At 44.1% G+C, this 26,552-nt stretch overlaps 1 protein-coding gene across 2 annotated transcripts in view; it reads right to left on the bottom strand.

Annotated features, from left to right (window-relative positions):
- The window catches only part of PPP1R14C (protein phosphatase 1 regulatory inhibitor subunit 14C), a 69,612-nt gene extending 46,273 nt beyond the window's left edge, over positions 1-23,339 (bottom strand). The window contains exon 1 of one of the 2 annotated variants that reach the window (XM_037894973.2): positions 22,839-23,339. In XM_037894973.2, the coding sequence (XP_037750901.1) occupies positions 22,839-23,105 (267 nt within the window). In that variant the 5' untranslated portion in view covers positions 23,106-23,339. The remainder of the gene's footprint in view (positions 1-22,838) is intronic. The other variant, XM_043543135.1, reaches the window with a different exon arrangement.
- Between the last annotated feature and the right edge of the window lie 3,213 nt (positions 23,340-26,552).

Raw genomic sequence — 26,552 nt, 5'->3', positions numbered from 1 at the left:
TGTTAAGTTATCACTGCTGGATGCAGTGATAAATACTGGCATGTGAGGGCAATGGTGTGGCTTACTGCAAGGGGAGGGAGGGAAGAGATGAACAAAAAACAGAACTAGTACTTTCCGCTCCTCATTTGCCCTCCAGGTAACTTCTGATCCCACTCATGAGGAAGAGATGCTGCATTCCCTCTCTGCCACCAACAGCCTCAACCACTTCCTGTATGCCAGAAGACCAAGTCATCTCTCAGACTTTCCCAGGTACCAAGCACGCCTCATCACACCCACAGCAGGCAAGCCTCCAACTCTTCTCCCAGAAACATCTATAATTCGGTTATTCATCAATGCAATGAATCTGCAACATGCTGAAAGCGGAGAACTTGGGTGCACCATAAATTAGGTTAATTATTTCTTGGATTTGTTCATAATTAAAAACCTCATTTTTGTTTTTGAAGCTTGTGGCAGGATTTCCTTGTATGTCTTTTGTGCGTTTATTAAATATGAAGTCAATAAAGAAATAAGATTTCACAGAGTTCCACTCAAAAGCCCTTGTGGTTCAAGATTTTTTAGCATAACTGTTGAAGTATAACAAGGGAAAGGAAGAAATGAGATTCAGAATGCTGATCAGGGCTCACATGAGCCAGAACATGGTTTGGCTCCAGAAACCCTCAGAATAAATTAGGTTCTGAAAATCAGAATGTGCAGTTAGATGCCAGCTGTTTACTAAGTATTCTGCCTGGGAAGTAACTGGCAGATGCTTCTGTAGCTAACCTCAAGACGCAAGCATATTCCACATTTAACATGAGAATACTAACCACAAGACCATTATCACATACATTTTCCTTAGTAGCCCTAAGATGTTCAGCCAGCATGGGAAATCACAGCAGCCATTAGGTACTACTGCTATAATGCAGCCAGCACAGCAGAGCTAGGAGCCTTAAGCCCCAGACACTGAACTTCAGAGGAATTACTCCTCACTATTGAGTGCTTCCAGGAACTGGTCCTAAATATTGTTTCTCTTTTGAAGGAAGACACTACAACCCCCTATTAATCCCCTCTCCACTCTATGCCTCCACCCATATACCTGCAATATTACTAATATCTAGCGTCAGTGAGCATGCCTTTTCAAATCCTGATCCCACTGGTTGATGGTTGGGTCAGATTTTTAAGAGGTATTTAGGTGCTTAACTCCCACTGATTTCCAAATCTGACCTTCAGTAATCTGGCCCTTGATCCTTTAGTCCCTCAGATTCTTTAATGAGCAGGCAAGAGGGGGAAAAAAATTGAATTCCAGCACATCTAGAGACCTGATATTAAAACAATTATAAAGCAAAGTGCTCTTCCAGAGGGAAGCAAGCAGGCAAACAAGCATCTATTGGTGTATCAGGTTGCTTTTATTTCTTATGTATATTTCCTATTATAAAATATTCCAAAACTAGGATTTAGCTTGACAAGGGGGAAAAAGGAAGTCAGAAAGGATTTGATTGAGGTAGTTGAAAATAAGGGCATAGTAAAAACTGATCCATCCTCCCTTTATACCCTGTCCCTTCGCAGGTGAAACTAAGACAACATTAAGTTTAGAACCAATAAAATGAAGCTCTCAATTGCACAGTATGTAGTTAACCTGAAGGCAGTTGTGGATTCAAATACTGTGGTTGGATTAATTTATGTCTAACAACATTGTAGCTCTGCAAAACAAGTGATAAATTGACCAAGTCTCAAGCTTCAGGATGTAAGCCAATTTCCTACAGTGTTTCAGGAACACATTCTTCCTACTCTCATGCAATACTGTATACTTAAGGTAAGTCCGTTTTTGCCTTCCTCAAAACATGAAATATTAGCTAAACAGTGACAAAATGGTGGCCTAGCCCAAACAGCAGACTAATCTGAGTTAACAGCATTTGCAATATTACGTGGATATCTGAATACACCAATTTCCTGTCTTTAAATTAACTGTCTAATGGAGAAAGATCACATCTGTCGAACATAGAATCATAGAATCATAGAATATCAGGGTTGGAAGGGACCCCAGAAGGTCATCTAGTCCAACCCCCTGCTCAAAGCAGGACCAAGTCCCAGTTAAATCATCCCAGCCAGGGCTTTGTCAAGCCTGACCTTAAAAACCTCTAAGGAAGGAGATTCTACCACCTCCCTAGGTAACGCATTCCAGTGTTTCACCACCCTCTTAGTGAAAAAGTTTTTCCTAATATCCAATCTAAACCTCCCCCATTGCAACTTGAGACCATTACTCCTCGTTCTGTCATCTGCTACCATTGAGAACAGTCTAGAGCCATCCTCTTTGGAACCCCCTTTCAGGTAGTTGAAAGCAGCTATCAAATCCCCCCTCATTCTTCTCTTCTGCAGACTAAACAATCCCAGCTCCCTCAGCCTCTCCTCATAAGTCATGTGCTCTAGACCCCTAATCATTTTTGTTGCCCTTCGCTGGACTCTTTCCAATTTATCCACATCCTTCTTGTAGTGTGGGGCCCAAAACTGGACACAGTACTCCAGATGAGGCCTCACCAGTGTCGAATAGAGGGGAACGATCACGTCCCTCGATCTGCTCGCTATGCCCCTACTTATACATCCCAAAATGCCATTGGCCTTCTTGGCAACAAGGGCACACTGCTGACTCATATCCAGCTTCTCGTCTACTGTCACCCCTAGGTCCTTTTCCGCAGAACTGCTGCCTAGCCATTCGGTCCCTAGTCTGTAGCGGTGCATTGGATTCTTCCATCCTAAGTGCAGGACCCTGCACTTATCCTTATTGAACCTCATCAGATTTCTTTTGGCCCAATCCTCCAATTTGTCTAGGTCCTTCTGTATCCTATCCCTCCCCTCCAGCGTATCTACCACTCCTCCCAGTTTAGTATCATCCGCAAATTTGCTGAGAGTGCAATCCACACCATCCTCCAGATCATTTATGAAGATATTGAACAAAACCGGCCCCAGGACCGACCCCTGGGGCACGCCACTTGACACCGGCTGCCAACTAGACATGGAGCCATTGATCACTACCCGTTGAGCCCGACAATCTATCCAGCTTTCTACCCACCTTATAGTGCATTCATCCAGCCCATACTTCCTTAACTTGCTGACAAGAATGCTGTGGGAGACCGTGTCAAAAGCTTTGCTAAAGTCAAGAAACAATACATCCACTGCTTTCCCTTCATCCACAGAACCAGTAATCTCATCATAAAAGGCGATTAGATTAGTCAGGCATGACCTTCCCTTGGTGAATCCATGCTGACTGTTCCTGATCACTTTCCTCTCCTCTAAGTGCTTCAGGATTGATTCTTTGAGGACCTGCTCCATGATTTTTCCAGGGACTGAGGTGAGGCTGACTGGCCTGTAGTTCCCAGGATCCTCCTTCTTCCCTTTTTTAAAGATGGGCACTACATTAGCCTTTTTCCAGTCATCCGGGACTTCCCCCGTTCGCCACGAGTTTTCAAAGATAATGGCTAAGGGCTCTGCAATCACAGCCGCCAATTCCTTCAGCACTCTCGGATGCAATTCGTCCGGCCCCATGGACTTGTGCACGTCCAGCTTTTCTAAATAGTCCCTAACCACCTCTATCTCTACAGAGGGCTGGCCATCTCTTCCCCATTTTGTGATGCCCAGCACAGCAGTCTTAACAAATATTAAGAGTATTTGCACTACAACATTACAGAGCAAGTCAACCTTCTCAAAATAAGCAAACTTTAACTTGGGCGTGGTGACTGAAATATTAGTCCTGCAAGAGTCTTTCCTGCAAAAGAGCAATGGTAGAACCGTTATAAGCCTCTGCTATCTCCTCAAGAAGCTCACAGTTCAAACACCCAAATCAATAGTTCCAGGGCCAGCTCCAGGCACCAGCTTTCGAAGCAGGAGCCTGGGGCGGCATTCCGTGTCCCACAGTGGCAATTCAGCGGCAGCTCCGCCACTCTTCTGGGGGCAGCGGCAATTCGGTGGTGCCTGCTTGGGGCGGCAAAATTGGTAGAGCCGCCCCTGAATAGTTCCTACTGTGAGGTGCTGAGCACATTCAGCTCTGCAGGATTGAGCAAAGAGGGTTCTCCACAACTTGAATGATCAGGCCCAGAATTTGCCATCTGATTATGAGCAAGCATCACAGTTACCAGAGAAATAAATCCAGCATGTCTCATACTGTCATCTCTGGCATATATTAAAAAGATTAGCAAAAATTCCACAATCATCTTATCAAAGAGTCTTTAAAAATAATCTGTTTCAGATAAAAAAAGATAAATGCAGGGTTTGGTGCACCTAACAATTTGCTTAACTTTCAAAACCTATTAACTATTTAGAGAAAATCTGTAGTATTTTCACAGTAATAGAACTCTAGATCATTGGGTAAGTATGAGGAGCGAGCTGCCATCCAGTTACAGCAAGGTTTCAGCTTCAGTCTACTGTATTAAAACATTAGCAGTGCTTGATATTCTATAGTTTTAATTACTCAAATGTCCAAACAACTTCAATGTTTTTAAAGAGGTCAGTAACAAACACAAGTGAAGGAATTGTAGTCTACTTGGTGTATTTCTATTGTTGCCTGAAATTGCTAAATGAGTAGTAGAGGCATTGAGCTACAGCAGATCGAGGAAAATAAGGAGGAAAAATTCAGAATTTCTTAACCAGCCCCACAACACTGGTAGTCTCAGCAACCATTTGTCAAATTCAAGTAGTATCTTCTAAGCCAGCGGTGGCCAACCTGTGGCTCCGCAACCACATGCGGCTCTTTAGAGGTTAATATGCAGCTCCTTGTATAGGCACCAACTCCGGGGCTGGAGCTACTGGCACCAACTTTCCAATGTGCTGGGGGGTGCTCACTGCTCAACCCCTGGCTCTGCCCCCACTCCACCCCTTCCCATCCTGAGTCTGCAATACCCTCGCTCCTCCCCTCCACCCCCCCGAGCCTCCTGCACACCATGAAACAGCTGATTGGGAGGCATGGGGAAGGAGGGGGAGGCACGAGGCGCTGGGAGCAGGGGAGCTGATGTATTACTGTGGCTCTTTGGCAATGTACATTGGTAAATTCTGGCTCCTTCTCAGGCTCAGGTTGGCCACCCCTGATCTAAGCAAATATCTCATCTTCTGGTAAAATAATACAACATGCTAACCCTATTCTCAATTGTTACTTCTGTTAGATAAAGCCACTTCAGTGCAGATACAGGGGACATGGTTTTCCCGTTCTCATCCTTCACACAAAGCAGAAACATTTCAATATTAATGTTTATGCATGTTGTACTCTTTAATTCACACTTACACACTAATACTTGGAAAGCATAATAAAGTTCTGAACCATCACAAGCCTTCTATGACAGGATGAAGTAATCCGCATCATTATACTAGTAGAATGATCCCAAGAATTGTTACAAGGGCATCCTACAACCCATACCATGCTCTCCTGGCAGTATCTGGGGAAACCAGGATCATCCATGCTATGTAAAACAATTCCCGATTCTGGTCACATGCTGTAAAATCTGTAGAGACTGCATCTCCAGAGGAACACAGAGATTTAAATGAAATAATGATTTTAGATAACAGGATTAAATGACCATTTGTGCTGTGGAAGTGAGACCAAGCAGACATCCAGAGCCTGGAACACTGGATTTCAGAACAATCAACCAGATGTAGTGTTGGGGCTGAGAACTTCAGCCTACAGTCAGTAGGCTCTAATTCACAGAGATGCTGGAAAGAATGTGAAGGAGCACAGTGCTAAAATCTGAGTCTTTAAATGGTCTGCTTTACCCTGTTAATTTCTCAGCCAAGTCTTTAAATATTAAGTTAGGACCTTGATTTGCCATCATTCTTTCTATTTTCAAGTGTTGCGAAGTGGTTCACAGCTATATTGGTGGGTAAGTTTCCCATGGAGTCCCAAACAAGACCAGAGTCTATAGTTACTTAAGAGAACTCAACCCAGTTCTATGAAAAGAGAGTAATCTACAACCGTACCTCACTTATCACTAAGTTTTTTTAAGATTCTTGGGCATCATTTTCAAGATCATCATGTAATCCCAGCCACAGAACAAACCTATGACGTTTATAGTGAGGCCATCAAGGCCCCAACCACAGAAAGAGGTGCGCGTGCAAGGTAGACCTTTATGGTGGAACGAATTCTTTTTTACTGCAGTGGGACTCCACTCCCATATAAAGGTGCAGACAGCTACATCCCTTGATGACCTCAGGTCTCATGTTTGTGCCACTATAAACTGTGTGAGGAAAGTGCATTAGGGAAGACCCACCAATACCAAAAAACAGTTTAGTCGGGCATTTAGAGTCTACATAGAAACTTATAGTGCAACAGGAAAGGAACATGAGGCTGAACCGATTTGCATATTATATGCTATTACAATTACCCTATTAACATTTAAATCAAATGCAAAAAGCTTACAGTTACTAGAACGTAATACTGTTGAGACAGTCAGATAAGAGGATTTTCACGATGCAGCACTGACTGTGCTGTAATTCTGTATTTATGGAGTCCGGCACATACAAAACTTAAATTTACAATCCTCACATTAGCAATGTAGTCAGAAATGCAAGATGCCTTTTATTTTCAGAACAAAAACTGCACTATAATAGACTAATAAAATCACCTATAAATTAGAGCCTTCTGAATAAGAGTAAGAGATAAGAAAACATTAGAGAGACATAATAGCAAACGTTTAGTGTGCTAGTTTTGTACTGGAGCCAGAAGGTGTTTCACTGGATTAACAAAGCTATCAATTATGTAATAACTGAAGTCCACACACAAAACACTGACTTCCATCAAGGTTTAAGTACGCTATCTCCACTACTGGTAACTACCATACAGACAAGACAGACACAGGTCATAGACACAGAAGACATTTTGTCTATTCCCTGGAAATAGTTTGGATACTGTATTGAACAGGTTCCTAGAATAGCATGATGGATTTTTAAACAAAGGATTTTATCAGTTACCAGAATTTAAGTCAATTTATGATCTACAATCACCTTAATGAAGATTTGTACCCCAATATGTACTCAGACTCATGCTCCTTTGTTCCAAGAACACTATTATCTTTAATAGTTAAGTTTATTTAACCTTTGAAATAATTGCTTATAAAGTGACAGCCAGTACATGCAGCAGATATAGGATTTTAAATTTCACTCCCTTTCTCTAGTGCTGATAACCTCTAGAAAAATCACTTGTGTAATTCCACTCTGTGTCACACTGGGGTTGTGAGACTGCCAACATTTTAGGACATGCAACTAGCAGTTGAACTGACAGATGGACAGTAATGGTTTAACCTACTCAATTTGTGTTGTCAAGATGAAGTTTCTCGAGCTCAGTGGGTGGGTGGCAAGGGAGATAGAAGAAGGGGAAGATGAGAGAGAAGTACTCTCATGGTAGGTAAGCAAGATGGAAGTCTGCAAGAAGAATAGATTGATACTTCTGCTGCTTTGTCATCTTTGGAGACTCAAGAGGAGTCTGCTATTCAGTTTGATTCAGGTTACAGGTCGAGTAAATTTTTAAACCTGTATGCAAAGCAATTCTTTGAGAGCGTAGGAAATGAAGAGATTATCCCTAGTGTACAGTGAGATTGTTTGGAGATTTGTTTGCTGGTCAGGGTCCAGGGACAGCATCTTTTCAAGAAGCACCAAATACACAGTGAGCACTACTAGACTACAAACAGGAAATTCAGCCTGTATCTGCAAACAACAAATGAGTACAGAATCAGATTATTCACAGGGCAAACCTGAAACAATTCACTATTTGGAAAGTGAGATTTTACTTCTATTAGAATGTCTTCTTACCCAGATACCGAGTCTATTTAAAGATACTTCACTGTGCCTCATAACTGGAGTCTGTCATGCAATAAACATTTTCTGCATTTAAAGAGGGTTATTTTTGTTTCAAATATTTGTTTCAGTTGCAGAATTTACATCTGCTTATATGGCAAGATGAGAGGACTGGAGCAGATTCTGCCCTGACTTGCACCCTGTTAAATGCGATGCAAGTCAGCACAAAATTTGGTTGACTGTCTTATAACAGAAATAGCTTTACATTTCAAGCTACCTACCTAAAGGCAGACCAAAAAAAAAAAAAAAAAAAGCTTATAACTATGACTGCTTACAGATGTTGTTTTATAACAAGTACAATTATATACTTAAATAAGTGACTCATCTTTTCCTCATTTTGTCAAAAGGCAGCCACACCCCACCACAAAGAGCAAGACCTGTATGCTCTAGAGTGAGAGAGAAAAAAGGGGAAAAAAAGATGAAGTAAATTAGCTCTCTAGTTTAACTACTTCTTTTCTGGACCATCAGTAAATAGGGATTTCATCTGCATGGGAAGATGATTAAATAAAGAAAATGAAAGTCCACTTTAAAGTCTCAGAAGCAGAAGTCAAGGGCACTTCTTACATTTTAAAGTCATGGTAATGATCAGGATGCTGAAAGGGCAGCAAAATTATACAATATTTACATGATTTAAAATACAACCTTTTCCTGTGTTCCTTGAGGGGGCAACATCTCTAAAGTTACACACACAAAGAAGAGAGGAGATAGCTGAATGTTGTGTTCAAAGCCAGAATTAAAAAACCTTGTTTCCAGATTTTCAGAAGTTTAGTTAGCACATTTACATAAACAAAAAGAGACTGAGAAACCATTCCTGTAAGTTTCTAAGACCTCCCAAAGGTAGGTGAGTGAGCTCAGCATCTCTCTAAGGAAAGTGTATGTTCCTTTTAGATACTTAGGCCCTTTTAGGCCAAGCATGGTACGTGCCTTTAACTTCATGGGAGCTTAGTAATTACTTCACATATCTTAGAGTGTTGTTAACCTGAGTATTTAACCTTTGTAAAGAGCGCTGATCACAGCACTCAATTCACTAGCATAGATCTGTTCAGTAGTAAGTGGGGGCAGTATACTATGAAATCTAGGCCATTCTTGATCGGTTTTCTAAAAGAGGTCATCTTAGATGAATTCATTTCTAGTGCTGAGTTAAGTTTTTCTGAGAGATGTTAAAAAAAAATGTTGAATGGATAGTTGTTCAAGCACTGGGTTACTATACTAAATTCCTTGAGGAAAAAAAATTCAGAGCACCTAGCTACTTACTCATATCTGAGTAAATAATTTATTCTCCCTCACTCCACAAATTATTGCTAATGCGTCTCATTTTCTGGCCACACCCATTCTATTCAAGAATGAATACAGACACCAATTACCCTGGGGAGAGTGGGGTGCCACCCAAATTAAAGGGAATCTCTTCAAAAAGACACAAAACTGGCACTAAAGTTTTTATACCCTAGCAATATTTTACCCAACAGGGGTCCAATCCTCTTTGAAATAAGAAACTCTGCAAGAAAAATAAAGAATATTTCAACCATTGCTCCAAAAACAGGATAAAGAGTACACCATACCACATCAGCCCATCAAATCCATATAGCTAAATTTGCAATGTCAACAAAACCAGCACAGGTGACTTCAACAAGGATGGGATGTGCCAAATAAAATAAACAAACAAACGTTTTACCTAGATGTTGCAAACACTTCCATTTACTGTTCCTGCAGATGCAGAACAAGCAGATTGCTGGTAACCATAGCAACCACCTCAGATGGTTAAGGTCTGCATAGCACAGACATAGTGGCAGGTGATGGTAGGGGCTGAAGCAGACAGAAGACCAGAGGTGGACAGGAATGCAGCCTCAAAATCCCAGGCAGGCACCTGGTAATAGCGGAGGTAATCAGAGATGTACAAGAAGCTTTGGCTCACTAGCCGGTGAAAGCATATAGAAATTGATGCAATGTGCCATGTTCAATGGTGCAGCACATACCGTATTATCTCTGGAGTATCTGTTAATACACATTAGCCTTGACTAGTGTTTTGTTAATGAGACAGGGACTAGAAATGCCGTGAATGACGACATTAAAGAAATATTTAGCAGTACAATAAGATCAATAGGGCTCATCTCTAAGACCTGTCCTATTCAGAGGAGATTGTAAATTAGTAATTGTATCTTTAGTAGTAGTATTGTAGTAGTTTTAACTTGCTCCATTTCGGTACTGTTCTTGGAAAGTGTTGATGATGATTAGAATGGTTAAGACCAAATCCTTTACTCTGCTTAGATTTCCTTACCGCCCTATCACCAAAGTATGAGCACCTTCCAGAAACCCATTAGGCAACTCAATTAGCATCTGTCACATGTGGTTCCCCCACCCTCCCTCATTATGTCTAGAGGGAGTGTTACAAGAGGTTTTGTTGGAGGTTCCCATAACTGTTTTATGTCTGCTGTGCTTTGTGTTTACTATAGAAGGCAATATGGAAAAGGGCACATTACACTTGGAATGGAAAGTGGTAAGATTTAAAGCAGTTCTTTGACCATTTGGTAGTCTGTTCCCCACCTCTGCATGGGCCTCCCAAGAAATCTACATCTACACTGACAAGCTTCACCCTTGTGGCAGACAGCACAGCTCCTTTATCCCCAGGAAGCCAAGCTGGACACATGGAAACTCCTTCATCCTGGAGTTTTAGATTATTTTAGGTATCCTAGGCCCAAGCCATTAAGCACTTTGAAGATAAAGACTAAGATCTTCACTTTGGCTATGTTCTGTAGGGACAGACATAGTGTATTTATGTTAGTGCATAGTGCTGAAGAGACATGTTACTGCATTTTGTGCTAGCGAGAGTTTCCTCAAGGGCTGATTGCTGTAGTCCAGCCAGGAACAGACACTTATTACTGAGATTGGTCATAGTCTGCTAGGATAGGACACAGTCTCCTGGACAACCAAACCACCCTTTCTTCCAGTTCCCACAATATGAGCAAGTCACCTGCATCATATTATACCAACTCTTGCTCCTCTGAGATCATAAGGTTGTTTTAAAAAAAAGATAAATAAAAAACAATGTAACTTAGATATGATCATCTGAATAATACAACTTCCATTTTTTGGTCAAATGCATGCCAGGCAAGACAAGGTATCTTATCTATAGCCTATCTTACTACCTGTTGAACCTTGCCCCCCGAATCAAGGTTTAGAACAAAACATGAACAGGCATAAAATAAATTCTGTGTTGTTCTAAACTCTACCAAAATTCACAGTCCATTTCATGGTCGTAAGATTTCAAAAATTGTAAGTGTCATGATTTCAGCTATTTAAATCTGAAATGTCACGGTGGTGTAATTGAAGGGATCCTGACCCAAAAAGGAGGAGTTGTGGCATGGTCACAAGGTTATTGTAAGGGGGGTTACGGTACTGCTACCCTTACTTCTCTGCTGCTGTTGGCGGCAGCCCTGCCTTCAGAGCTGGGCAGCTGAAGAGCAGCAGCTGCTGACTGGGGGCCCAGATCTGCAGGCAGAGCCGTCACCAGGAGCAGCACAGAAGGATGGCATGGTATAGTATTGCCACCCTTATTTCTGCCCTGCTGCCTGTCACTCTCCAGCCACCAAGCACTGAAGGCAGCAGCACAAAAGTAAGGGTGGCATGGTATAGTATTGCACCCTTATGTCTATGCTGATGCCGGCAGAGCGCTGCCTGCGGAGCTGGGCACCTGGCCAACAGCCTCCATTGTCTGGCCGCCTAGCTCTGAAGGCAGTGCAGAAGGAAGGATGGCAATAGTGCAACCCCCCCTAAAATAACCTTGTGACCACCCTGCAACTCCCTTTTGGATCAGGATCCCCAGTGTGAGAAAGCCTGGTCTCCCCTGTGAAATCTGTATAGCATAGGGTAAAAGCACACAAAAGACCTGATTTAACAGTCTGTGATTTCATGGCCGTGAATTTGGTAAGGCCCTACTTATTACAGATATACCTGGTGGGAGAAAGTACCACAGCACAGAAAGTTACTTATAGAACTGACCTGATCATCTCTGAAATTGTCCCAGAGACAATGTGTAAAATTTTAAATCTGGTGGTGAACATAAGGCAAAGGCAAACTATGCATATGGAAATCCTCACTGGTATAACTTACATGGCCACCAGCCAAACGGTATAAGTTACACCAATTTTGATTCTTTTATTCATTTGCAGGTTATTCTAAGGCAGCATCAGTTACAAAACCTTATTCATCACCTACAAATTTGGTCAGGGGTTTTAAAGGTGCCAGACTTGTGGAGAAAGATACTCCTACAAAAAGATTTAAAGCTTTTTTAAAAAAAATGAAAGACATTGCAGAGGTTGAAGAAACTGACCAGAACGAATTTATACAGTATTAGTCCGGTGAGGGCCACTAAATCTTGTGCTACTAAAGGCTAATATGACTTAAGCACTACATTTTCACTTTACTGATTCATTAGTAAATATGCATGTAGTTTTGGATAATTTAGAGCAGAGGCATTCAAACAATGGGGTGCCCTTCTCCCTAAGGAGGAGGGAGTGTGCACCAGGATGGGGCACTAGTTTCCTGTCTTTTGGCCAGGGATTTAGCGCTGCTGGAGTATCACTCCAACCCCAAAGTAAGTTCTGTAAAGGCTCTTGGTGTCACTTTCCTCCCTGTTTCTGGAGCTTGGCCACTCATGCCGGGGAAGAGTCACTGCAGATGTGGGGTCTCTGTAGCTGGTGGGGTTGGGTCCCAGGGGGAGGCAGGGCCCCATGCAGTCCCTGCCCACGGTGACATTCTGCCTCCTACATAGTGCCCATACAGCCAAGTAGTAACCAGCTGGTCTCAGCCAGTGACAGCTTTACTTCACCCCCAGCTCCACCAGCCCCAGGGACAACGATGGCACTCATGGCAGAGGCCACTCCAGCTACTAGCTCAGCACCCCCACAGACTTCTTGCTATGCCAGACCTATGTGGAGCGCAAAGTGATGGCAACCTTGAGTGCTAAACTCTTAACTCCCTGCCCACAGATTCTGTCACCCCCACGTAGCTGCAGGTTAGCAACAGGAATACTCCAACACCTGAGCCCTCCATGCATCCCCCTGTTGTGTCCAGCCCCCCGATTCACTGGACACTCGCAGCATTCACTGCTTCCAAAGAGGCAGTACAGCCAACTTGCCAGTTCCACCTCAGAGCACCATTCCATTTAACATACAGCACTTGGGTATGTTTACAGTAAAATCAAGTAAAAGTTTGTTTAAAACACTATAACGATTCAGGCAATAGTAAATAGAAATATTGGAAACAAATTGTTACATATGGTTTAATTTTATAACATGCATTCCAGAGTCTAGATTTAATAAGATATCATATCTAATGTAAATATTGTTCACCAGCATTTTCTAGCCTGGAAGGCTGCGATCCCTTTTTCATGAGACAAGCCATACTGTCAGCTTGTCTCCGCAGTGTAGAATGCTCTCACTCTCTTTGCAACCCCAGATGTATCAAAACAGTCTTTTGATTTTTATTCATAAACTGGACACTCTCCTGCTGTGTGTTCTTTCCTGTAAATTTTGTGATAACTTGTCGATTTGACAATCTTGATGAGCTGGCGGCCCCCAATGCAGGTAGACTTACATTGGGAGACACACAATACACAAAACAATCAGAGACATAAGCGTCTACTACCTCCTGCCTGGCCAGAACCTGTCCGAGGCATGTCACCTCCAGGTGACCTGCTTTAACTTCAAGGAACCTAATTGCCAGTACAGATTTTTACCTTCTTAAATATATTCCATAGATACATTTTGCAATGATTATGACCACCAGTGGGCTATTGGCTCTCAGTAGAGACCCTACATGCCCCTTTTTAGTGCATTATGCTACATATGCTCGACCCAGGAGATACCTGTAAAACTGTGTGTCCTCAGCCCAGTTGGCACAAAGAGGTTTGACACTATGCTTTCCTAAAATGTTTGTGCAGTTTTATTTTAGCTGCTGTGATTTGTACTCTTTTTGAACAGATCTGTGAGAGAACATGAAAGGTGCTTTATGAACTAAAATTAGTACCTTTGACACTTATACGCTTATTATAACTACACTGATCAAAGCCCTTCTACTCTTGCAAAGCATAGAATTATATTTTAGGAATACTCTTATTCTTGCAAAGCATAGGACTACAACAGGGTTCAAAAAAGAACTAGATAAATTCATGGAGGATAGGTTCATCAATGGCTATTAGCCAGGATGCACAGGGATGGTGTCCCTAGCCCGTTTGCCAGAAGCTGGGAATGGGTGATGGGATGGATCACTTGATTACCTGTTCTGTTCATTCCCTCTGGGGAACCTGGCATTGGCCACTGTCGGAAGACAGGATACTAGGCTAGATGGACCTTTGGTCTGACCCAGTATGGCCGTTCTTATGTTTTCATTCTTTGCGTTGTCTTAGTAAACTATGATGAGGTGCAATTGTTTTGAGAGGTTTTTTAAGCTTAGGGAGGCTCATTATGACAAATAATAAGAACCCCGATCTAGAGTAATTCACGTAAGTGCCAGAGGTCACGTGAACAGGAGTTTGAGCTGGGTTCATATTTGAGTGTTTAAGGCCAGTCATCCTGAGAACCCGGCACAACTAAATTGGTGAGTGGGTTGGATCACCTTGGATTCCACTGGACCTTGTTTCAGAGCACCTTTACTTGAAATGCTTCAACCTCAATCCTACTCTAAATTCTTTGGCCCTGCAAAGTTTGCTTTCAAAATAGCCAGCCCTTTACAAGCCATCCCTCATCCCCAACATAAACAACTCTAAATGACTGTTTACATATGATTCGTCTTCCTAAAGGCAACTCAAGTTTTGTATGTTGTAATCGTGGCAAGACGTCTCTGAAGAAAAATTGATGTTCTGAAGAAAGCTTTTCATTATCCAGTTTAACAAAAAAATTTAGAGGTTTTCAAAGTCACAAACTTCTTTTGAAAATCCTTTTCTCAACTCCTCCTATACCCTGTGTTCTCTCAAGCACTGAAAGCGAGACACAGGACCACATTTCAGGCTTCAGACAAAGGGACACTTCTGGTTTTTGAAGTATTTGTTTACCAATGAGTCTTACTGTAATTCATTAGAAAGAAGCTATTTAAATGGAGATCAGTGGGCAGACAGCAAATTTACCCAGTCACAATATTAGAGTCCAAGATTTATTTTGCACACATTCTCTGCACTAAGCGACAAAGTACCCCTCACCTCCCTACTTCTGCTTTTCCCAAGAATGGATGGTAATTACTCATTTCCACCATCAGTGAAAAATGGAAATGCTAAGTCCCTCAACAGACTAGAGAGGAAACATAACCATGGACTTGCTATTCAGAATTATCCATTACACAGCTAGTGAGACATTCTGGAGGATTAAAATTATTTCAGAATCCGAGCATCACCATATTATGAAATTGTGCTAGATCTTTCATAGAAGCTAAGCTGACCAATTCCTCTCAACCAGCTTTCACTCACAGTTAGTAATAGTGTGATTAAGTTTCAATATGGGAGCTACAGCCAAACCTAAAAATAATTTAAGCAAAAAATCTTACATTATTCATCACACTTGCCACCAGACTATAGATATTGAATACTATTTTGAATGCTGACAGCCTAGTAATTGTTTAGCCCTTTGACTACTGCCATCAACTCTGAAGGTATGTCTACACAGCAACTACACACCTGCAGCTGGCCCGTGCCAGCCAGCTCAAGCTTGCAGGGCTGTTTCATTGCTGGAGCCCAGGCTCTAGAACCCTGCAAGGTGGGAGGGTCTTAGAGCACGGGCTCCAGCCAGAGCCCAGAACTCTACACAGCAATGAAACAGCCCTGCAGCCCAACCCCTGCAAGCCTGAGTCAGCTGGCATGGGCCAGCCATCAGTGTCTACTTGCTGTGTAGACATACCATGACACTACCATAAGTAGAGCCCTACCAAATTCACAGCTATGAAAAACAAGTCACAGACCGTGAAATCTGGTCGTCCCCCCCATGAAATCTGGTCTTGTGTGTGCTTTTACCCTATAGACAAATTTCACGGGGGGGAGACCAACGTTTCTCAAATTGGGGGTCCTGACCCAAAAGGGAGTTGCGGGGGGAGGAGTCGCAAGTTTATTTTGGGGGGAGGTTGCGATATTGCCACCCTTACTTCTGTGCTGCCTTCAGAGCTGGGTGGCTGGAGAGCAGCAGCTGTTCGCCAGGTGTCCAGCTCTGAAGGCAATGCCCTGCCAGCAGCAGTGCAGAAGTAAGGATGGCAATACCATACCATGCCACCCTTATTTCTGTGCTGTTGCCGCCTTCAGAGCTGGGAGGCTGGAGAGTGGCACCTGCTGACTGAGGGCCCAGCTCTGCAGGCAGCAGCGCAAAAGTAAGGGGGGCAGTATCATACAATGCCGTCCTTACTTCTCTCCTGCTGCTGGCAGCGGCTCTGCCTTCAGAGCTGGGCTCCTGGCCAGCAGCCACCACTCTCCAGCTACCCAGCTCTGAATACAGCACTGCCACCAGCAGCCACACTGAAGTAAGGGTAGCAGTACCACAACCTCCCGCTACAATAACCTTGCGACTCCCGCTCCCAAACTCCTTTTTGGGTCAGGATCCCTACAAGTACAGCACCATGCAATTTCATATTTAAATAGCTGAAATTATGAAATTTACATTTTTAAAGATCCTATGATCGTGAAATTGACCAAAATGGACCTTGAATTTGGTAGGGCCCTAACCATAAGGTAACATGTCTAGCAAGAGCTGGGGGAAACAAGACATTAACCTGAATTAGTATTTCTAATCTAAGTTTAACACCATTTTCTTCGAAAACTTAAGTAAATTCAACAAATCTGAAATGAGCCAGTCATGAGAGTTTGCTAAAGAACAAGAAACTTCAACAGCAAAGTAGTTATACATTTATATCTTTCCATTTAACTGTTAAAGTTTTCTATAAGAGATCCCCTGCTCCTCTCAGACCAAAGGTGAATGCTTTTTTCCACCATCTGGGGCTGGGAAGATAATCTGTCTGAGGAAAAAGAGAAGGAGGACTTGTGGCATCTCAGAGACTAACAAATTTATTTGAGCATAAGCTTTCGTGAGCTACAGCTCACTTCATTGGATGCATGCAGTGGAACATACAGTGGGGAGATTTATATGCACAGAGAACATGAAACAGTGGGTGTTACCATATACACTGTAACAAAAGTGATCAGGTAAGGTGAGCTATTACCAGCAGGAGAGAAAAAAAAAAAAAAAAGCCTTTTGTAGTGATAATCAAGGTGGGCCATTTCCAGCACTTGACAAGAACTTGTGAGGAACAGTGGCGGGGGGGAGGGGAATAAACATGGGGAAATAGTTTTACTTTGTGTGATGACCCATCTACTCTCAGTCTCTATTCAAGCTTAACGTAATGGTGTCCAGTTTGCAAATTAATTCCAATTCAGCAGTCTCTCGTTGGAGTCTGGTTTTTGAAGTTTTTTTGTTGAAGAATTGCCACTTTTAGGTCTGTAATCGAGTGACCAGAGAGATTGAAGTGTTCTCCGACTGGTTTTTGAATGTTATAATTCTTGACGTCTGATTTGTGTCCATTTATTCTTTTACGTCGAGACTGTCCGGTTTCGCCAATGTACATGGCAGAGGGGCATTGCTGGCACATGATGGCATATATCACATTGGTAGATGTGCAGGTGAACGAGCCTCTGATAGTGTGGCTGATGTGATTAGGCCCTATGATGGTGTCCCCTGAACAAGTATGTGGACACAGTTGGCAATGAGCTTTGTTGCAAGGATAGGTTCCTGGATTAGTGGTTCTGTTGTGTGGTGAGTGGTTGCTGGTGTGTATTTGCTTCAGGTTGGGCGGGGGCTGTCTGTAAGCAATGACTGGCCTGTCTCCCAAGATCTGTGAGAGAGTGATGGGTCATCCTTCAGGATAGGTTGTAGATCCTTGATGATGCTTTGGAGAGGTTTTAGTTGGGGGCTGAAGGTGATGGCTAGTGGCGTTCTGTTATTTTCTTTGTTGGGCCTGTCCTGTAGTAGGTGACTTCTGAGTACTCTTCTGGCTCTGTCAATCTGTTTCTTCACTTCAGCAGGTGGGTACTGTAGTTGTAAGAACACTTGAAAGAGAGCTTGTAGGTGTTTGTCTCTGTCTGAGGGATTGGAGCAAATGCAGTTGTATCGTAGAGCTTGGCTGTAGAGAATGGATCATGTGGTGTGGTCTGGATGAAAGCTGGAGGCATGTAGGTAAGTATAGCAGTCAGCAGGTTTCCGGTATAGGGTGGTGTTTATGTGACCGTTGCTTATTAGCACCATAGTGTCCAGGAAGTGGATCTCTTGTGTGGACTGCGCCAGGCTGAGGTTGATGGTGGGATGGAAATTGTTGAAATCATGGGAGAATTCCTCAAGGGCTTCTTTTCCATGGGTCCAGATGATGAAGATGTCATCAATATAGCGCAAGAAGAGTAGGGGCATTAGGGGACGAGAGCTGAGGAAGACAGCCATAAAAATGTTGGCATACTGTGGGGCCATGCGGGTACCCATAGCAGTGCCGCTGATTTGAAGGTATACATTGTCCCCAAATGTGAAATAGTTATGGGTCAGGACAAAGTCAAAGTTCAGCCACCAGGTTTGCCATGACGTTATCGGGGACACTGTTCCCGATGGCTTGTAGTCCATCTTTGTGTGGAATGTTGGTGTAGAGGGCTTCTACATCCATAGTGGCTAGGATGGTGTTTTCAGGAAGATCACAGATGGATTGTAGTTTCCTCAGGAAGTCAGTGGTGTCTCGAAGATAGCTGGGAGTGCTGGTAGCTTAGGGTCTGAGGGGGTAGTCTACGTAGCCAGACAATCCTGCTGTCAGGAAGTCAATGCCTAAGAGGACGGGGCGTCCAGGATTTCCAGGTGTATGGATCTTGGGTAGCAGATAGAATACCCCTGCTCAGGATTCTAGGGGTGTATCTGTGCGGATTTGTTCTTGTGCTTTTTCAGGGAGTTTGTTGAGCAGATGGTGTCGTTTCTTTTGGTAACCCTCAGTGGGATCAGAGGGTAATGGCTTGTAGAATGTAGTGTTGGAGAGCTGCCTAGCAGCCTCTTGTTCATATTCCGACTTATTCATGATGACAACAGCACCTCCTTTGTCAGCCTTTTTGACTATGTCAGAGTTGTTTCTGAGGCTGTGGATGTCATTGTGTTCTGCACGGCTGAGGTTATGGGGCAAGTGATGCTGCTTTTCCACAATTAATTTGCAAACTGGACACCATTACATTAGGCTTGAATAAAGACTGGGAGTGGATGTGTCATTACACAAAGTAAATCTATTTCCCCATGTTTATTCCCCTCCCCCCACCACTGTTCCTCACACGTTCTTGTCAACTGCTGGAAATGGCCCACCTTGATCATCACTACAAAAGGTGTGTGTCATCCCATCTCTCCCCCTCCCCCCGCTCTCCTGCTGGTAATAGCTCACCTTACCTGATCACTCTCATTACGGTCTGTATGGTAACACCCACTGATTCATGTTCTCTGTGTATATAAAATCTCCCCACTGTATTTTCCACTGCATGCATCCGATGAAGGGAGCTGTAGCTCACAAAAGCTTATGCTCAAATAAATTTGTTAGTTGCAAAAAAAAAAAAACAGGAGTACTTGTGTCACCTTAGAGGAGACAGACTAACACAGCTGCTACTCTGAAAATCTGTCTGAGGAGTTAAAGTTACAATGGTTTGTTTGGTTTTCACTAAATTCCCACCTATCCCCTTCCCTCAGTTGATGATGCAAGTCCATGTGTCAGATTAGTTAACAGCTTAGAACTTGTTACACACATTTGTTGATGAGGGGAGCAATCTTAGACAGCTATAGTAAGAAACTAGTTTTAAAATATAGCCGTGCTGATTTTGAAGATGCATGTGTGTTAGATGCCCACATCCTGGTTATTCAAACCTCACATCTAATTTAGACATCAGCACTTCAGGCTTTTCCTTCTTTGTTGACAGGCACTCCTGACCCTGGGGTGAAATCCTGGCTCCACTGAAGCCATTGGCAAAATTAATATTGGCTTCAGTCGACCCAGGATTTCACCTCTTCTTCAGCTTTTGTTCTGACGTGATCCCTAGGCAGAAGTTGACATGGCATACAGGAAAGGAAGGGCAACGATGAAACTTCAGCTGAGAAGTGTCTAACTTTGAGACCTTGTAAATGCTGAACTATAACCCTGAGGATGTGGGGGGTTGCTTTTTGTGGCGGGGTTTGGTTTTGGTTTTTTGGAGGATTTTTATTTTATTTTACCTATGCTTTACCAAAAGACATTTTAACTAAGGAATCACTCACAGTATATGTTGTCCTGCATAGTCTTCAATAGAAACCCTCCCATTGCAAAAGGAAGTGTTTTGTTCCTAACACAGGACCTATTACCTGTTTTGCTGTGCCACAAGCTTTTGTTATCAACTGCTTCAAGGTAATAATGCAAGATCAGTATGCTGAACTCTCTCATCCTAGTGCCTTTATAATCACACATGGAAAGAGAAATGCTGTAATATTTACTAGTTTTATTTAGTGGCAAGTTCTCTGGGGCAAGGGCTTATTTTTAAAATATTGTCCAGAACTGAGCATAACATCAGCACATAAATGCAATCTTCAGAATTGCTGCTATAATGTTCTGACAAGACTGTTGTATCCTACAGTATATGTACGCTATATATTTTACCATATTAGCACAGCCTCTATAGATTCCCCAGTTTAATACATTCACTTCATTTCTGTGAATACAGAAAAGTGGGGAAACATGTAAGGTAAAGAATGTTATTAAATAAGCACTTAATCTATGTTTAATGTAGTAGGAATCAAGCACTTGTTTCTCCATTTATTCTGAAGAATGTGTGTAATATGTTATTCCCCTACATGATGAGCCTCTGGAATGCTTCCCTTTTGTTCCCAAGCTACAACCAATTAGTCTCCAGTAAAGTGACCAATGCTCAAGGCAGCAGTCAATATCCAAACATTGCTATTCTTTCTACTAAAAGACTGCCGAATACAAAACAGACTAGACCAGAGTCTCATTTAATAGGCCCATACATACAAGAGACCTAACATATTCACACTGTAGCCTAAAGAGAAAATATCCTCTTTAAAGAACACTGCCCCCACAAAAAGTCACTCAAGTTATGCTTGTCAGAGAGAAGCTTTCTTATGTTTCTGCTAGCTTTCCCTCATGCAATTACTTGGTTAAAAGAAGGAATGGGTTTGGATACCATCCTAAAATTTAAAAACATGTTTTAACATACAGCTAAGCATCAGTTACAGTCATTCAGTAGCATACTATGTAAACTGTAAACATAACAAACTTGCTGCTCTATATAATGTTACTTCATAGGATGACAGTATTCCATTCAGACACACATGTAAGACAAGACAAGGTGGGTGAGGTAATATCTTTTATTGAATCAACTTTTATTGAATCCACCAAGACAAAAATTTTTCTTCAAGAGCTCTAAAGCAGGGGTGGGCAAACTTTTTGGCCCAATAGCCACATCTGGGTATGGAAACTGTATGGCAGGCCATGAATGCTCACAAAATTGGGGTGAGGGCTCTGGCTGGGAGTACAGGATCTGGGGTAGGCCCAGAAGAGAGGAGTTCAGGGTGTAGGAGGGGGCTCCGGGCTGGGGAGCAGGGGAGGTGCTCTGGGCTAGGACCAAAGAGTTCAGAGGGTGGGAGGGGGATCAAGGCTGGGGCAGGGGGTTGGAGAATGGAAGGGAGGCAGGGGTGCAGTCTCCAGGCGGTGCTTACCTTAAGCGGCTCCTGGAAGCAGTGGCATGTTCCCTCTCCAGCTCCTATGCAGAGGCACAGCCAGATGGCTCTGTGCGCTGCCCCGTCCACAGGTGCTGCCCTTGCAGCTCGAGCAGTGCACAGAGCCCTCTGGCTGCCTCTAAACATAGGAGGGGGAGGGGAGGAGGACATGCCGCTGCTTCTGGGAGCTGCAGAATGCATGCTTGGAGTGGTCTTCAAGCCTGCTCCCCACCTGGAGCGAGGCAAGCCCCAGACCCCGCTCCCCAGTGGGAGCCCAGGGCCCGATAATGTGGCCTGTGGGCCACGGTTTGCCCGTCCCTGGTCTAAAGCTTGCCTCTCTCACCAACCTCACCCACCTTGTCTCTCTAATACCCTAGGAACCAACATGTCTTCAGCAACACTGCACACACGTAAGACAGGAGGTAGCCTAAGTAACTGAAGCCAGCCCACAATTACGTTGTTTTTAAACCGCTTAAGTCAATTTGTACTTATAACCCCTTTATGCAGCAAGAGACAGGTTTAGCAGCAGGAGGATCAAGGCCAGCTTACTGCATGCCATGTATATGATTATCAATAGCATTTGAACAGAAGGCTTGTTTTTCCCCATCCCTCTCTGAGGGATGGCCGGGAAAAGGGAACAAAAAAAAGAAATGATTACCTTCACAGAAATCAGGGCTGCTTAAAATCAATACAAACCAGACTTCAGCCCCTTTGCTCTACACATGTCCACTAAACATGTGTTTTAAACACTCACACAGGCATCCTACAACCCCTGCAGTTGCAAAAAAGCCCTGGGCGCCTCTGCAGGGACTATTCCCGCGGAAAGATAGCCTTGCGACGAAATTAATTAAACGGCTTAACAGAGAGACATGCATCTTGCTTCAGCTTTACGAACATAAAAAATGAGAGGGAGGAAAGGGGGGCGGGGACACCAGAGTTGGGAATGTCATTTAGAGGTGGGTTTAAAAAAAACAAAAAACAAACAAACAAACAACGTTTCCAATTAATCAAACCATAGACAGGCGCAAAAGGAAAAAGTTTAACCAGCCTCCCACCCCCCATGTGTCTCCAGGTAGAGTTCTGGGGGGAGGAGGCACGGGCAGATCTCACACACACAGAGCCCAGAGAGGGGGAGCCCCTCTCCGTTCACACACCTCGGCGAGTGCATGCCTCCCGCGGCCAGGGGGGTGCGGCGGGCGACGGCCCACACGCCGGGGGCTCTCCCCGGCCACTGCACGCGGGCAGCCTCGCGCCTTTCCCAGCCGCGCCCCCGTGGACCCCGGGCAGGTGCGGTACCTCGCAGCCGTACAGCTGCCCCAGCTGCTCCACGATCCACTCCTCCAGCACCAGCCGTTTCCGAAGCTCCTTCCGATCGTACTTCACCGTCACTTTGCCTTGCTGGTGGCGCCGCTGCTGCTGAACCTGCACCGCCGCGGCGGAGACCGAGTCCTCCCGGGAGGAGCCGCCGCCGCCGCCGCCGCGGGGGCTCTGGAAGAAAACCCGGCTCCCGCCGCCTCCCCCAGCGGCGGCACCCGGCTCGCTGCCCCCTGTCGCCACAGACATGCTCCGCGCTGCCGCCCCTAGGGAGATCGCTGCCCGGTGGCCCGGCTCGGGCTCTGGCCGCGGCAAGGGGCTGCCTCGCTCCGGCGCCCGCGGCTCCTTCCTGGCCGGTGCCGGTGCAGCAACAGCCGCCGCGTCTGCTCCTGCAGCTCCGCTCCGCACCTGCGGCGTGACGGCGGCCCGGGCGCGCACACCCCGGCGGGGGGAGGGGCGGAGGGCTGTGCTTAGGGCCCCCGACCCGGGGGGAGAAGGCGGGGACAGCGCCTTAAAGGTACAGCCAAGGAGCGCGGCGCCGTGCCCGCCCCACGCCTCGGGAGCTCCCCCGCCCTGCTCGCCTGGCGGCGGGCCAGGCCGCTCTCCCAAACCTCGCCGCGCCCCTCCTGCTCTGCCCAGCAACGGCTCCCTGCGGGCCCCTGGCTTTGCCCTGCTCCCCAGGGGCCGGTCACTGCTCCCGGAGCAGCCCCGCGGGAAAGAAGGGGAAGGCTCCCGGGGAGTGCGTGGGACTCGCCAGCCGGCCCCAGGGCAGTTCTCTCCTCCAGGATGTTGCCAGTTCTTGCCCCTCGTGCGCTCTGTGGGTCCTACTTGGCTAAACCAAGGAGAGTGTAGCCTCAGGGGGGCTGCCGGGCTTGGGCTTGTGGCTATTTTTTCTTTAATGGGGGTGATTTTCTTCTTCAAACTATGCCCCTGGGCGAGCTGACAGCCCTAGCTCAGAGAAAGCCAGGTTGGGCGGTTTCCCGCCCGAGGAGGTGGCCAGTATGGTTACTGCTGGGGTGTATGGTTACCAGTGTCCATCTGTGCTGGCGGTTATAACGGCACACTCAGCATGCAGCTCGGAAGGTTTCTGCATCCTCTGTAAAATAAAATTACCTGCGATAATAAAACAGGCATGGCAAGTGCTCTCTCCCTTGTTCTCTCTCACACAGAGGCACCTTTTCAGAGACAAAAGCATAAATATCACACATATACAGGCCTTTTCCAGCAGTTGCCTGGTATCTCTCACACAAACACGCAGTCCTTTTCAAGTAATTATGCTGTATAGCAAAAGCATAGATATTTCTCTCTCTCTCCCTCCTTCCCTCTCCCTCACACACACACACGTTTTCAAGACAATTATCTTGGGTGGTCAGTATACCTGGATCGCTCACAAATGTTTGCAGACTTGGCAGTAAAACAAATATTTCTTAGTCTGGTTCACGCATACATGCATCATATCACAAATCTGCAACATAAATTTACAAGTGACTGCATGCAGCACTTTTACAATCTAGATAATCATACCATTGAAATCCAAATCTTTTCCAGACAGATTGTGCTCCTCTGAATTTTGCATTTAGCTTTTCATTTTCATCTAGTAAAGTATGAAGTCAGCAATCAACCATCTTTACACAAGACAGTATTTTTCCCTTTATACTTTTTTTAAAGGTATTTCTGCCGTGAAACACAAACTGCATTTATTAACGTGACATGTCCAGATACTGGAGCATGAAAATGTTATTCATAATCATCTTCTTTGTAGGGAGGCTGAATATTTCCATTGTAGTGAAATCAAATACACAGCAAATATTTCAAACTAACACCAATGTTTCTGATAATTAGCAAATTAAAACATTTTATCTGAAAGATGCTGTTTAGGACAACAACACTGCAAACCTCTTGGGATACATCCGATGAAGTATAGCTTATGCTCACGAAAGCTTATGCTCAAATAAATTTGTTAGTCTCTAGGGTGCCACAAGTACTCCTTTTTGCGAATACAGACTAACACAGCTGCTACTCTGAAACCTCTTGGGATTAGTGTTTTATTATATTAGTTTATAACTAGGAAGGTCCCCTTGCAACATCCACTGCAGGAGGTTCTTTTGCTGTATTATAAAAACCAGGTTTGACAGCCACAGATTTCATTTCCCATACACAGAAACCTGGTTATGACCACCAGTAACCAGCTAGCATAATTCAAAAACTTCAATGGGGACCTCCAAGTCACAGTTAGCAAAGATGCTAGTAAAAAAAGAGTTTGTTTATCCATAGCCTAGCACCTAGATAAAGCCAGTAATGTACATGGTGGTACACTGTACTAGCAATGGTCTGGTGGCTCCATCAGTTTTTTATCAACCCTAGATTTTCAGCCACAAGTGTAACCGTACCAGGCTTGTTGCTCTAGTGTAGACATGATTTATATCGGTCATATGCATAATCCCAGTGTAGACAAGGCTTAAACTATCATTTTAAAAAAGAAATCAAAATTTCCAAATCTGGTTGCATAAAAGCAAAGCAACTAAATCCATATTTTAGGCACCTTAAGATTTTTAGAGGTGCTGAGCATCTGCAAATCATATTGACATTAATGAAATCACAGTTGGAGCTTGGCTTGTGGGCAGAGTAGGAAGGGGTATCACCATCAGTAGGACTGTCAAGTTTCCTTCCCCACTCTGAACTCTAGGGTACAGATGTGGGGACCTGCATGAAAGACCCCCTAAGCGTATTCTTACCAGCTTTGGTTAAAAACTTCCTCAAGGTACAAACTTTGCCTTGTCCTTGAACCCTATGCTGCCACCACCAAGCATGTTAAAGAAGAGGGAAAGAGCCCACTTGGAGACGTCTTCCCCCCCAAACCCTATACCCCCTTTCCTGGGGAAGGCTTGATAAAAATCCTCACCAATTTGTACAGGTGAACACAGACCCAACCCTTGGATCTTAAGAACAATGAAAAAACAATCAGGTTCTTAAAAGAAGAGTTTTAATTAAAGAAAAGGTAAAAGAATCACCTCTGTAAAATCAGGATGGTAAATACCTTACAGGGTAATCAGATTCAAAACATAGAGAATCCCTCTAGGCAAAACCTTGAGTTACAAAAAGACACAAAAACAGGAATATACATTGCATTCAGCACAGCTATTTTACCATCCATTAAACAAAAGACATCTAACGCATTTCTAGCTAGATTACGTACTAACTTTTTACAGGAGTTCTAAGCTGCATTCCTGATCTGTTCCCAGCAAAAGCATCATACAGACAGACAGACAGACCGACCCTTTGTTTCCGCCCCAGCTTTGAAAGTATCTTGTCTCCTCATTGGTCATTTTGGTCAGGTGCCAGTGAGGTTATCTTAGCTTCTTAACCCTTTACAGGTGAAAGGGTTTTGCCTCTGGCCAGGAGGGATTTAAAAGTGGTTACCCTTCCCTTTATATTTATGACAATGACACATTTTCAATATTAACCTGATTAACTATTTTTCTACTGATCATTTTAGCAGAAACATCCAGGTACTGTGTTTATGAGAGGAGTTTGAAAGACTGCCACCATTCCCTCCCTCCCATTTGGTACGCTTCACTACTTCTATCCCGACAAATGTAGACACCAGTCTATCAGGCTCCAGCTCTAGAATGATTTTTAGCTTTTGGAAATATAGGCCTGGAGAGTAAGAAAGGGTCACTGTCAGCAACTGCTTCT

Source organism: Chelonia mydas, chromosome 3 (genome assembly GCF_015237465.2).
Source record: "Chelonia mydas isolate rCheMyd1 chromosome 3, rCheMyd1.pri.v2, whole genome shotgun sequence".
NCBI lineage: Eukaryota > Metazoa > Chordata > Testudines > Cheloniidae > Chelonia > Chelonia mydas.
Note: the sequence above shows the minus strand (reverse complement) of the source record. Positions and strands in the feature narration are given on the sequence as shown.